This window comes from Calonectris borealis, chromosome 9 (assembly GCF_964195595.1).
Source record: "Calonectris borealis chromosome 9, bCalBor7.hap1.2, whole genome shotgun sequence".
NCBI classification, from domain to species: domain Eukaryota; kingdom Metazoa; phylum Chordata; class Aves; order Procellariiformes; family Procellariidae; genus Calonectris; species Calonectris borealis.
This window is the reverse complement of record NC_134320.1, coordinates 10076216-10090919: the sequence shown is the minus strand read 5'-3', so window position 1 is coordinate 10090919 and position 14704 is coordinate 10076216. Positions and strand designations below refer to the sequence as shown.

Sequence of the window (14704 nt, the reverse complement as noted above, 5' to 3'; positions counted from 1 at the left end):
ATAAAAAAATCTTGAAGTTAAAAAGTTTGCAGGATAAGATTTTTAAAGTTCCCTTCATTTTTATGAACACTTCATAGTCTAGTGAAATCTAAACCCATGACATGCAACATATCATACATTCTGTAAACTCTGTGTGTGTGTGACAAAGGAATTGACTGATTTGTTGGCCAAGCCCAATACAGTTTTGTTGGTTTTTCTATTCAGTGTATGTCAGAGATTCAGAGACGTAAAGAACTGTCCTAAACTTAAGTGGCTGAAATGTGCTGGTTTGGGGAGATACTAGAGCATTACTGAAAAGGAAGAGATGCTTGGGATATTCTCATGTCCTATAAGATTTCTTGATCTTACCAAACATTTCTGTTGCTGTCTGTTGCTGGCATGCCAGAATGCCTTATGACATGGTGGTCTTTGCTGATACAAGTGGTGGACTTAGGTAGCGACAGTGCATGCTATTTCAGAATAATAATAAAGGCAGGCATGCAAGAAAGCCTTCGGTAAGGGGCACACAGAGCCAGTCCTTGTGGCAGTGTTGTTAAGTGCAGAAGGAATTGTATGGGGCGCTGGTGCAGAAGGTATGGGGTGAAGGAAGCATGTCTACTCTGGGGCTTATAAAGGTATGTCTAGGATCCTTGGCAAGCTTTAAGATTTGCTATTGTGGTGTCGCAGAGAGAAGGGGAGAGAGAAGATAAGAATCTCCTACAGGGAGTTTGAAATTATTTCCATAACATCTGTGAAATAGGGAGGAATGACATGAGGAGTCATGTAGGAAACAATTAGTGAGCATTAGGGTGTACTGTAAGCCTGACTGACAATGTACGAAGTGTTACCTGCCTTTCTCTTTCCTTAATGATGTTTTAAGATGATCTTGTGCAAGTCTGCAATTATACGGAGGACAAAAGGATGTGAGGGAATTGCCAGAAAGTAAATGCAATTCAGAATCATCAATATTCTTCAGTGTATTTTTTCTTTCAGCAGAAGGATAGCAGCTGCAGGGGTGAACAGACACTTCTGGTAAAGTCACAGTTAATCTGTTAACTTAGTTAGAACTCTAAGATTTCGGAATACTATCTTTTGGACTACTTGGACTTTCGTAGAAGATGAAGAAACTCCGTAATAAAAGTTCTGAGACCTTGAGGCCTTAGTTCAGAAAGTGCTGTTCTGTACTGCTGCTCTCCACAGAAGGTTCTGGCTGTCCTTACAGTAGTGGAAATTACATAATTGAGCTATTCGTGCTGCTGCGTCAGGCCAGGCACTGTAAGAGAGAAAATACTAGGCTATAAGTCTGCTTTGTGTACACTTAATAGAGAGCTATTTAAAGGTATTGAAAGCTTATGCCAACAAACTGTTCTTAAGAGATTGGCGGGGGAGGGTGCTATATTTCCTTAAGAGCTGTATCCAGTATAAAATACAGTTGAGCCTGAAGTTATAGACAAGATTTCATCCTTGCAAATATACGAAGACCTTACGTAGATTGCAAAGCTGCTGATTTATTTTGAGACTGTATATGGACAGTCTTATTTAAGCTGGATATGCCTGCCAATTTACTCCATAACTGCAAAGATTGTCATAGAAATCACTACAATTAGCTCAGCTAATTGAAAGTAACATTCTGATGATAAAAATCTTTGAGGCTGAAATTTTCTTAAGGCTTTGGAAGAGCAGCAGCTGTGTCTCTGAATGGCTTCCTTCTCTATAGAAGAGCGTGGATATCCAGGTTTTTTTACTACAAGTCATTTATTCCACCAAAGTGGTTTGACTCTGCACCTTGCATGGCTAAGATGTTTTGTGCTTTATAGTAGTTTTCCTGTAATATTGTTGTATTCACGGCCCATACAAGGAATGTGTTCAATGCTTATTAACTAGACAGCTGTTGTAAGCAATAATTTGGTTGGCTTTTGTAGAAACTAAAAGAACAGCTTCCCAAACCTTTCTGCAGCTTAAAATAAACCTAGGAGAATGTCATTGAGAAGCTTCACAGAGAGAGTCTTCGAGTAGTTTTGTTGTACAGCACCCATTCCTGGACTTAAAACGCATTTCCAGAAAGCCACATGGTATACTGTATGGAGCAGAGGTGGTGCAGATCTGAGCGTTCCCATGTCTGCTTGGAAGCAAGTCGTCATTGCTGTCTGGTGGCAAGCTCCCCCTTTTGCTGCCAGTTAGTATGTGATTTGTTACTGGCTGGTCTAGTAGGATTATTGTGATGGATGTGTGTAATTATAAAAGCACATTGCCTCTGTGTTGTTAAAAAAAAAAAAAAAAAATCTTTGATCCTTGAAGAGTTCTGTGATGGCCTCGTACATACACTTGGGTAAAATTGATCAATCCCGACCTTGGTTATCTGTGCTTGTAAAAGTAATCATGCTTTCAGTTTTGCTTTGGTAAATTTTACTGGTTGGGTGATCTACCAAACAATGTTTCCAATGTTTTTCCATATTGACTAAAGAAGTGAAAGCAACCATGTCATGTTTGTTTCTCTTGTTCTGGGAGATTCTGCATACTCTTTACAAGTATGGCTGATGAAGTTTTTAATGCATATTTACATTTTAGCCTAAAAACTACATAGATTGGATGACAACAGGGCACACATTTGGGAGACCAAAGGGTAAATGATGATGACTATCAGAAAGGATGAGGCTAAGCAGTGCTGGTTGTGACTTAAAACTGCATATTGTGTTTTCCAAAAGCAAGGAGGAGACGCCTTGCTCAGGTCTGGGGAGTACATGTTTGAAGATTTCGGAAAGCTTTGAACAACCTACAAGCATACCTTTATTGCTTAGATTCAATAACAAGGTGAATATTATGGGGATAAGTTTCCACAGCTTCTTGAGAAGAGACCACTGTGTTCGTATGATATGCCATGCTATGTTTCTGGTGCTCATCTAAGTTTATGGAGTATATATAGTAGTGTGGCAGACTGAATTTTTTGTTATGCTGGTTTTGCCTAATAACTTCATAAAACTTGAATGACAGAATGAAGTCTGTCAGGTGGTTGCATCTGATGTTGGTGCAGCTTGTGGCTGCTTATCATGTGTGTTTTGTTTTCCTGTTTGAATTCTCTATACTGAAATTTACGCTATCACACAAATCTAAATGCAAATCTATAAATGTAAGAATATATTCTGCTTGGTTACAACAGAGGGCAGAATGTATTCTGCATGTTATGTCAAAAATCAAATCACAGGTTTTATTAACTCTGGAATATTTTTTTTTTTTTTGGACATTCCCTCAGGTTTCTCTTTCACCTGAGTAAAAGCATTATAGTGTATGCCTACTGCATGAAAATTAAAATGTTAAACTGGATGTTCTTTTTTATTAATAGGGAGTAGTACTGTCAAAAAGAAATAAAGCCTGAAGTTGATGGGACAAATGAATCAACTAGCAAATACATTCGTAAAAACAATGATGACTTTCTTTTGTTCTCTGGAGTCTTCTTGTTGGCGATTATAGGCTATTAGTATAAGAGTCTGGTCTTTACCAAGTGATTGTTTCCTTTTAGAACTGTTGTTTGCTGTAACTTTATGCTATCTCAGCATGTCTTTCTAAATGTCATCATGGCCAATTTTCCATCTGTACTTCTTCCTGTTTGTAACACTTACCGGTACTACCCAATACTCTGAAATTACTTGCGATAGTGAAGTTAACATTAACTGAAACACTACAGCATAGGAAATTAAACCTTTATGGAGCTGTAAAAAAATATTTTTAACATTTGAGATTTCAGGTATTCCTTTGAAATTTAATATCCATCTTTATTTTGTTGCTCTTGTTTTTAGCCTGATTTTTCTTAATTGTGTGAAGTCTTATTTTTCCACAGAAGTGAAATACAAGGTAGGGATGATCAGCACCCAGGAAAAGCAAGAACTTGTTTGTAATATTCAAGTTCATAGAGGAGCAAGAATTTTTTTTTTTTTGAAGCAAAGCTTGTTGAGATTTGAATGATGCAGGAGAAACTGACTTAGGTTTATGACAATTTTTTTTTTTTCTGCTTCAGGTGCGAGAAGATGTGTTAAACTCCTTGAATAACAACTTTCTACAAACATTAAACCAAGCATGGAATGATCATCAAACCGCAATGGTGATGATTAGAGACATTCTGATGTATATGGTGGGTATTCTGTTTTTTTCACACATTTAACTTGGTGCAGTAAATTGTCTTTCGACAAATGTAAACAAATGAGCTGGAGGGGTAAAAAGCAAGGTGTGCTTACCAGTTGTCTTCTGAAGACTACTGTCTGTCCCTTGTTTTGAATTCCCTGTATGCATGCAAGACTATTATGGGTGTGTGACAAATTATAATTGGATTCTTCTTTCAGGTTATCTCATTATCACTTGAAAAATGTCTGAAAAATGATTGAATTTTGCAATTCTTAAAAAATAAGCTAATCAGACCCATTCTGGCAGGTTATAGATGTTCCTTGCATGTTTTAGTTCACTTAGTGGTGGTTTCTTACTGTGGAAAGCATGATGGTGTAAAGCCTCCTCAAACTTCCAATGTAGTTGTTCTCTTGAGCTTAAGGGTTTGAAGAGGATAACTTTGCTTAGGTACAGACTGTGTCCTTGAATGTTAAATTCTAATTGAATCCGTTGCTGTTCATACAGAGCTTGGGTACAAGATTAAGCAGTGTACGTAGATGAGAATTTGATCTTTTGTTGCATGGTTGTAATTTTAAAAGAAAAAAGAAAACCATTCCTTACCTGATAACTAACGCAAAAGGCCTTTTTTGAAGAGAGGAGGCCTTACATCTTTGTGTCTGGATTGTGTTATGCTGTAGGTAGTTGGTATATGGTTAAATTCCTAGAATGGTGGGCATGCTCTGAGGATGCAGGAGAGTGTATTTTTGCATAGTTTCTAGCCAAAGGCTTTAACTTCAGAAGGAAAAGAAATACATGTTGAGACACTGGGTTTTTTATGTAAAATCTTTTCTTTCCAAAATATCATACTGAAGATAGTACTTCATGCAGTATTAGACAGTGAAGGACAGATAATAGTAGCGCCTTCCTCTCCCCCCACCTCCCCCCCCCCCCCCCCAAAAAAAAGATGATTAACGGAGATTGTACTCTTATCTGCTGAACAACTGGAGCTAAGATCTTATCTTGTAGCTGCTAAAGATCTCATGCTATGAAATTGAACCTGTTTGTATTAGCTGTGAAGAAATCCTGCTTGGTTAATAAACTACTAAAAGTTAAAGAATTTGGAGTAATTATTGTAGCCACATAGCTTAATTTTTAATTATTTTTTTACATGGATTTACTAGCTTTCGTGTTTTGGGTTTTGTGTGGTTGTTTTGGGGGTTTTGGGGGGGTTGGTTGGTTGTTTTTAAGTTGGGAAAAGACCACATATCTAAGGATAGAGGGCTGGATAAAATGCCTTCAGTGACAGTTAATAATCTGTGTATCTTATCTTGCCAAAAGGAAGATTGAGAGATTGTTTTGAAGATGTAGTATCTTCACTATGAGAAAACCTGGCATCTCTAATCTGTTTGTGAAGGACAGATACAAATCAATTGCTGCTAGCTGCATCTGGGCAAATTCAAGAATAGTTAACAATTAGAATAATCTACCAAAGCTAGTGGTGAACTTTCAGAAACGTTAGAAGATGGAATCCAGGGCTTTCTAGGGGAATAACTGTTGTGTTTTAGCCAAATATAGCCAAATACTATGTATTATTTCAGTGCAGGAGGTGCTGGATGCTCCAAGGTACCTAGGTGATCAGAGTGGATAATGCAATGTTATCTGCTGCTCTTAAATTGAATAAATCTTTGATTCCTCAATGTCAGAGAAAGCTGGTTTATCAGCTGTTCCTGTTTTAGTGTATTGACCAGTATATTGAGGACCAAGAAGTCCCCTCTTTGGGGAAGGGTTACATGCTTCAGTTAGCACTTTTGAGGGGAGATCAGAGCTGTTTCTTAAGTATTTTTTGTGCTCAGGAGAGCAATGCCTTGACTTTTGTTTGAAGCTTGTGAGTGCTGTTAAAATAGTAAGCCAGCCTTCTCTTTTCCACCAAAGCTTCAGAAGATGGAGACCTGCAGCATTCCTACAAGTGCAAATTGGACTTCATTGGGTTATATTTTCGATTCAGAACAGAATAATAAACAAATTAATTTGAATACCTCTGGAATGTATAGTCTTTCATATGCTGTTTGACAGCTCCTAATTATTTCAAGTGAATGTTCAGCTGAGGCCTCCACTTGACTAATTATTTGCCTCCCATAGGCTTTTTTCCTTGTATCAAAATGAGACCCAAAGAAACAGAACAGACACACCTACAATAAAATAGTAAACTTACAATAAGTTTTTCTTTCAAAATGCTTTTATAAACTTCTCAAACTTGAGCACCAATGTCTGTTTGTTAAACATCTATAATGTAACTTGGTTTTTATGATTATAAATTTAATCTTTATTAGATAGAACTATCTAATGCAAGGAGCTGGTACAATGGGCAGACTCCCTCCTTTTCTTTGACTTGGGGACAAATTGTCATTAGAAAATACATGCTTTGATTGCAAATTAAAGCATAAGCTATGGTTTAAAGTGGGACTAGTCTCAAAGATTGGCAGTTTCACCTTTGTCACTGAGGTATCCTGTTGAGTAAAACATAATTCTCTTCATTGGAAAGAGGCTAAGAGCAGGAAACTTCTAGTCTTAAGTATGTGTTCATTCAAAAAGCTTGAAAAAGCTGCTAGTACCACAAAATTGTAAAGTGGAGGAACATCTGTCAAAGATGAGACCTGACTGCTCTTCAAAGAAACGATTTTCAAGAACTTTCTAAAACAAGGAGTGATTTGTTCTTCTTTTATGACGTTGAGTCTGAACGAAATGTGGTTTTATAGTGATATGCTTATGTCAGAAGTTGTTTATACCTTTTTATTCAAGCACAGCTAATATAATATAATATAATTTACATAAAAAATATTTTATCTTTTAAAAAACCAAACGCTGTATAAACTCAGTCATCAGGCATTCTTAATTGGTATGCTTGTGCTCCATATACTTCCAGGAGAAGTATATGCAATTATAATATGTTATAAATGAAGGATAACCCTATCCTTCTCCTCTTATTTTGTAGGCCATCCCAACTACTTACCCATCAGTTTCGGGAAATGTGCCTATTAGTACCCAACAAGCCACAGTCTGGTGTTAGTGAAAGTGAAACATGTAACATCCTTTTGAATTCTGATCTTACTCTCTTAAATTCTTGCTTCAGCCTACTGATTATACATCTTAAACTAAACTAAATCTAAAAATAAATATAAATCTAAAACTATATCTAAAAATAAAAATAAAAGAACTAAATCTGTTTTAATGCCATGTTTGTTTTCCAGCTTATTTTCACCCATTAACTCCCATATGATCTAAGTCAAAACAAACACCTCTCCAACCCACCTTAATTTCTTTCCTCTGTTTAATTTTGCTACTTCTAAAATAGAAATTAATTCAATAGGATCTTTTTTAGAAATGTATATATTTCGTACAATGGGCTTTGTGCATTGTTATGATACCTAATGACTAGATTACTTGCTGTTTGAGGTTTATGACAGGATTTCATTTTATGTGCAGAACCTCTTCCGCAAGACAGTCTGTAAAGTTTACCTTATGCATTTTGTCTCTTGTGTTGTGGTGCTGTCTGGTAAAAGTCTGCTTGGTTTCAGGTCTGTTGTGCAATGTAGTTCTAGTGTAAGGTTTTGCAACCTGGAATTGCACAATAAAGGCAAATCTAACTTTCTTGAGATATTCCAGTTTCCACAACTGAATTTCAAGTTTACATAGTTCCACTGTATTTTGTAGTATATGTGCACTAGCTACAGTAATCAGTGCCAGAATAGATGTAATACTCTGCAAATTCATGGCACTGTCTGCAGCAAGCAGTGAGGCACTGAAGCGGTGAAGTCATGTCCTAAGTAGCATCTTCACTAGGTCAAGTCATGTACTAAGACATGTTCAAGTAGTGAAGTAACGTACTGTGTTTGGACATATCTGAAATTCAGTCTTGCTTATGGCTGCAGTGTAGGTAAGTGTACCTACAATAGTTTTTATTTAGCTACTGCATGTAACAGTAGCAGTGGGGGTGCAGTTGTTCGGTCTTCTCTTCAAGCTACATGAGCGTGAGTGTTCTTGGAACGTCTTATGGAAACTGGGCTAAACTGCATTCTGTGGTGTCCCTTCTTCACTACTTGCACTTGCTAAATTTAAAGCAATTTCAGGTATGCAAGCGCAGCAGTCACACCCCTGGCTGCATTATAGGCATATGGGTAGTGCCAGTTAAATAGTGTCAGAAATGAACAATTACTCTTGCGAATACAGCTGTGTATTTTGCAGAGGGCAGAGCATTCCCTTCTCATCCGTGCAGTGCACAAAGCCGGTGTCTTGATTTAGGCCAGCACTGACAGATCAGCTATGTGAGTTTTGGCTGTGGCGCATATGACTGTCATTGTTCATGGCTTACACACTAGGTAGTAGAGAGAAGTGTTGTTTTTATTTTCAGAACTAGGATCAAAGACACTTGCTATATATATACACAACGGTGTCTGAAGGCTACGTCATCCAGGTAGTGCATCCATGCAGAGATGGGCAAAATGTGGCTGGTGATACTTTACAGTAGGTAACTTGCTTTAGTTGAGATCAGAATTATTCTGCAGTGTAAGCAGCATTGTAGTTTGTGAATAATTGTTGGCTGAAACTCCACCCTTGTCTCCTGAGAGTTACTCTTACCTTTTAAGCACCTGCTGCTTCTCCCCGTGGGAAGTGATTGCTGTTCAGTAGCATGTCACCTTGTCAGTCAAACCTGTTCCCAAATGGGGCTTCCTGTGTTAAGATTATTCTTTTCAGGTTGCGAGAGCTTCCAGTAAACAGTAAAAGTGAAATGTTACTGAGGGTAAGCAAATCAGCAGTATCACAAACATTGCTGCTGCCACTCTAATTTGGGTATTGTAGAGTGGTCTGGCTTACTGAAGAGGCATTGCTGTTACATTGAGAAGAGTTTCTGGTGCAGTTACTATTTCATTTCATAATGGCAGTGTTTAGCACTGCTACAACAGAAACTCTGCAGATGAGTCATGACCATGGCTTTAATCCATTTTGATACCCTGCTGCCTGTGCTTCAGAGGCCTGAATATTCTTTGGAAAGAATACATATATTCTTTTCTCCTGAAGTTATATAGTGTATTAGACATTACTTTTTAATTTTCTCTTTCATCTCTTTGAAAGTGTATTTTAAGCTTGTCTTACTTTAGAATCACATTTACTTATGTTCTAGATGCAAGTGTGTAAATAAGAGAGTGAATAAATAACCCTGTTTCTAAATAACAGAAAAAAAAATAGAGTAACATATTCCAAAGATCTAGACCACCATGTGTTGCTAAACTGACTGCATAAGACCAATTAGTAAACTTTTTGGTTTGAGGCAGAACTGAGTTTGCTTCACGAGCCACAGCGTAGGCCTAGCTGACCTGTTCCCATCTTGTTTTTTCATTTAAATTAAGTGCTGTCTGTCTGAAGGGAGTAAGTGGGAAATCATTCCTGAGTTGTGGAACCTGGTGTTTCACTTTCCTCTGGTCATCAAGTGGCAATCTGGCATATAATTAGTATATGAGTAATTTTGCCATGTAAATTTAGCTGCTGAAATACTAAAGGGTGTGGTGTCTGTTCCTTCTGATTTCTTCTAATTGTGGAATTTATATAAACTTATAATTTTGTAATCTTTTTTCTGTAGTCTGAAGCATGATTTTTTTTAAAAAATAGTTTTCATTTTCTAGGTGTTTGAGTAACTTTACACTTCAATTCTTAGTGTGGTAAAGCACTTAAGATGGAACCAGTGGAGAAGCTACTCTTTATACTCAAACATTGACCTTTATCCTTAGAATTTGATTTTTTTTTTTATTTTGTTATAGCTATTAGTAAATTCTCAGAAAACCTTATCACAATCAGGTTTGTGAGTGGTACAGAACTCTTAACTTTTTCTAATAATATCATTCTGAGGTTTAAATGGTAGTAAAGCAGTATTTTTAGTAATTACCCGAACTGTTACATTACAGGAACAGATTATACCTTGACAGAAATGAAAAAAAAAAATAAAAATCATTGCTCATCTCAGTAGTAGTTTGTAAAAACTTAAATTTCCCTATTCTTAACGTTGGTTTAAACAGTCTGATCTTAGCCGGTACAGCACTACTGGATATTAAGTGAATACACTCATTTTCTGTCTGCTAGTAACTTTATTAATAGTTTTTCTTTTCTAGAGAGCTGATAAGTTGGGAGAGAGGAATAGAAAAGGGAAGACAAAATTTTGGAGCATTTCTGCAGGTAGCAGTAAGAAACTCAGGGTGTCTGCTCAGCAGTGTCTCAGTCAGCTCTGTATGGTGGTGTTTGGGCTATATGGACTTGGAATACTGTCCTGAGGATCAGCCTCGATTTGTCAATGTAGGTAGTATAGGGCTAGTGGATAGCTGAGGAGCTTGATCTTTCCTATAGACTGAGATTATGTAGGGAGATAGAATTTAAACCCAAATTGAAACATAAAAATTATTCTTTCTTCTCCCCCACTACTTTTCTTTTGTTTGGGGGTGTGTGTATGTGTGCACTATTAATGAAACATAACAAGGTTTCAAGATACTTGCTCAAGCTGAAGGAAAGTGAAATTTTTGGGGGGGGGTTCGACATAAGTCCTTATGTACAATTTTGCAGTACCAATCCCTAAATGTTTTGATTGTAACTGTTCTCATTTTGGCTTTACTTTTTCTTCTGTTCATCTAATGATGCTATTTCAGGAAATTTCACTGAATATTGAGGGGGAACTGTCTGCCTGAAAGGAGTGGTAGGAAGATGCATGGGAGATGGGGGAAAAATTAATCAATTTTTCTTAAAGAACAAAAAGGGGTGGACGAAAGGGGTTTGAGTAGATAAGTAAAACCTCTTTCAGATTGTGCCATTAATTTTGTCAGTATTTGGAGACTCCTCTGCCCCCAAACTAAAAAGTGGCACGGCTGTAGATTTGTTCTGGCATGCTTTAGTCATAAATGCTGTGCTTACACTCTTAAGCAAAGTACATTCTATGTAAATGAAGTTTTGGAAAATGGGACTGATTTTGAATTTTGAGGGTATACATAATTTCTTTTTATGAAGAAAGGAGAGAAGATTAATTTGATTATTTCTGTACAGTGCAAATATGACCAATCTCTTGACATTTTGAATAGCATGGGTGTACTGAATTTAAAATTTTATTGCTGTGTATGCCTTTGTTGTAGGACCGTGTGTATGTGCAACAAAATAACGTGGAGAATGTCTACAATTTGGGCTTGATTATTTTTCGAGATCAAGTTGTACGCTATGGCTGTATTAGGGATCACCTGCGGCAAACTCTGCTGGATATGATTGCAAGAGAAAGGAAAGGAGAAGTTGTAGACAGGTAAGATGTTTGTAAATACATCTTTTAAATTATACCTGTCAATTTTTAAGAGTGAATCAAGAACATACACAAATAAATCATTACTTAAGGCTGCACTTCTGATCACAAGTAAAATTTTTCCATAATCTGGAATAAAATATTTCTTTGTACATCAAGTTTTAGCATAATGATAAATGGGGAAGCTCATTAAGATATATTTTTTTAATATTTATCATGTGGTTTTTATTAAAACTTCCGTTAAATCTCTCCATTACTACCTTGTGCCAGAGCATTTGGTTATAAAGCGGATTTTTGACAATTTGTTGCCCTGTATTTCCTCTGTACTGAGAGATTGTTTAATTTTCTTGTACCTGTTTTTTTTATTGTTTTTGAAGTTTTCTTTTTCAATTCTATTTCCCTTCCTCATGTTTTGATCCATCTGTTTCTTCGTAGTTCAGTTGCATCTCTGAGCTTTTAAATCTGTTCCTCGGGTTTTCTGGCCAGTTTAGATGATGTGGAGTTTTTTGCCACACACTGCAGATACTGCAGCTGAAGTAACTTCAGATTTGCAAGTTTTCTTGTGCTTCTCCAGTGTCAGAGCAGCTGTTGGGTGTGGAGATACGTAAACTCCATGCTACTTTTACTGCAGTTCTGTGAGATTGCCCAACGCGCAATTTATGAAGGGAAAAATACTCCCTGGCAACAGCTGTGTATTGTCCCCTACTGCCAGAAAGTGGAATTTTTTCCTGGATGCATTTCTTTTGTTTTCACATTTTATTGATGTGTTTCTATGCCTAGCCAAATGCTTGACTGGCCGATACATTTTTATTTCATGTTGTTTTTTTAAAAAAAAAAAAAAAAAACAACAGACAACCAAACAAAAAAAACAAATTTTGCACAGCAACTTCCATCTGTGCAATTGTTTTGAATTGCTCAATTCCAACCTACATGTGCAGTTTTCAGTTTTCTTTGAAGTAGTATTTTTGGTTATTTTCTTGTGTGTTGAAATATATTCTTAATAGTTTTCCAAGTCAGTAGAATTTGAGACCTGCTTCCCTATCATTGTATTTAAAATAGTTGATAAACATTGCCAGCTCCTCAGTTTAGAACAGAAACAAAAAATCTTGCTCCTGTAATCATCTTGAAAACCTGTCATGTACCAAAGAGATTTAGGATGGATTTTCTATTACTATATTTTATTTAAGTCGATATTATGTTCTGAGTTGTTATTCTGCTGTGTACTCTGTCTTACAAGCATGAAGATTTCTCAAGTTGTTAACAACTTACTTTTTGGCAGAGGCGCAATAAGAAATGCTTGCCAGATGTTAATGATTCTAGGTCTTGAAGGAAGGTCAGTCTATGAAGAAGACTTTGAGGCTCCGTTTTTGGAGATGTCTGCAGAATTTTTTCAGGTACAGCAATGTTGTAATATCATTTTTGGAATGTTTTTATAACTGCTTGGAATTGTGAGAATTGGTGGTACTTAAAGTAATTGCTACTTATTTGATGAGTATGTCCATCTCATTAAATGAAATAAGAAAAAATTTTACTAACTTTGCAGAAAAAGTAACACAAATTTTACAGAATTACCATCATTTGAATGTAGTTTTGAAATATGAATGCTGATAGCATATAAAGTAATCACTGTGCTAATCTTGTGCCTGCTTTGGGCTATTTCATGCAACTTAGTCTATCCCTGCATTGCAGCCACAGTCTTTTTGAAATACCAGTAGCATGAAAGGTTCAAACTGATTCATGGTGGGAATGGAGAGGGGAGACTACTTGTCAAACTGCCTTTGAGTAAGCTTTGTTTCCTTCATAGTTTCTACATTCTGAGTTATATTTTGTAATAAAATGAACTGAGTCAAAGAATTAAGTGTATCCAAGTGGCTATCCAGTTGTTGACTAACCACCGAATAACACATTTTACATATTTCCTGAGTTTTTTTGTGAGAGAGTTTCAGGAAAAAAGCCAGTTGGATGGTTCTTGAGTGTAATCATGCTCCTCTATTGTTGGAAATTGATAGGAATTGTAAAACATGTTAAAAGATATCTAGATAAGATAATTTGTCAGTCTTCCAATTCTTATGCAGGATCAACTGTCTGTCATATCCTTTGATCTCCAAACTTCTTTGAAAATCAGAAGCATATGTTTCACAACCTTTTAAAAGTCATTGCATTCTGTTTTTCGTTGGTGCTGCGTAAAATTAAGAGAAATGATTACTTTCATTTAAGTTTTATTTCTTAGCTCTGCCTTTAAAAAAAAAAAAACTTTCCTCCAAAAGGCTATGCCAACCAGTATGGATAAAAACAGTTTGACATAATATGCTCAGCATTGTCACCAACGAGAATAACGAGAACTGTTGATCCTCACAACTCTCAGATATGCCATAAACTGGTATTTTGAAAAGAATCTTTGCCTCTTCCCTCTCCCCATCCTTCTGTTTTCTTTGGACCTGCGGCTAAAACTTTAGTTGGTAACTGGAAACTAGGTTGGCCTAGGTTGTTTTAGTATGAAAAATACCATGTTCATGTTGCATGTGTACCCCCTTATGTGTTTAACACTTTATTTTGTGTTAAGCATGCATGTAAATCTTGGGGGTATAATGATCTCATTTGCTGGACATGCTGGGTTTTATTTGAACTTGCTTATCAATGCTGATCTGAAATAACCAGTACGTTTCCTTTTTCCTGTTTAAAAAACAAAAAATCTAAAGTATTAATTTGTGTTAATCACAGATGGAAAGTCAGAAATTTTTAGCTGAAAACAGTGCTTCTGTATATATAAAGAAAGTAGAAGCTAGAATTAATGAAGAAATAGAACGGGTGATGCATTGTCTGGATAAATCAACAGAAGAACCAATTGTGAAAGTGGTTGAGAGGGAGCTTATTTCCAAGCATATGAAAACTATAGTGGAAATGGAGAACTCTGGGCTAGTTCATATGCTGAAAAATGGGAAGACAGAAGGTAAGACTGCATCGTATGGGAGACAGAAATGTTTACGATACTGCTTATTGTTTTTAAACATAGGATAAGTGGAGCTTAACGTTTGTCTTCCTGTGTAATTGTAAAAATGCTTTGGTGGCTCTGTTTTGGAAACATCTGAGAATATTACTTCAGAGACTGTTAGAGGTCTTTTAAAATAGAGCCCATATGTGTAACTTGTTTCTATTTAGTACCAGATACAGGTACTTTTTTTGTAAGCCAAGTATCTCTTAAGAAAAGTACAAATCTATTGTAGCGGTCTCTGTTACCTGTTTTCCATGAGCCATTTTATTACTTTCATTCCTCTAGTGTGTAGCTGTCAAAATGCATCGAAGTTT

The 14704-nt window shown here is 36.4% G+C and overlaps 1 protein-coding gene across 3 annotated transcripts in view; it reads left to right on the top strand.

Annotated features, from left to right (window-relative positions):
- Positions 1 to 14704, top strand: part of CUL3 (cullin 3) — a 60664-nt gene that overhangs the window by 24229 nt on the left and 21731 nt on the right. For 2 of the 3 annotated variants that reach the window (XM_075158199.1, XM_075158201.1), the window contains exons 3-6: positions 3992 to 4105; positions 11241 to 11401; positions 12636 to 12792; positions 14120 to 14348. In XM_075158199.1, coding sequence (XP_075014300.1) covers positions 3992 to 4105; positions 11241 to 11401; positions 12636 to 12792; positions 14120 to 14348 — 661 coding nt within the window. The remainder of the gene's footprint in view (positions 1 to 3991; positions 4106 to 11240; positions 11402 to 12635; positions 12793 to 14119; positions 14349 to 14704) is intronic. The other variant, XM_075158200.1, reaches the window with a different exon arrangement.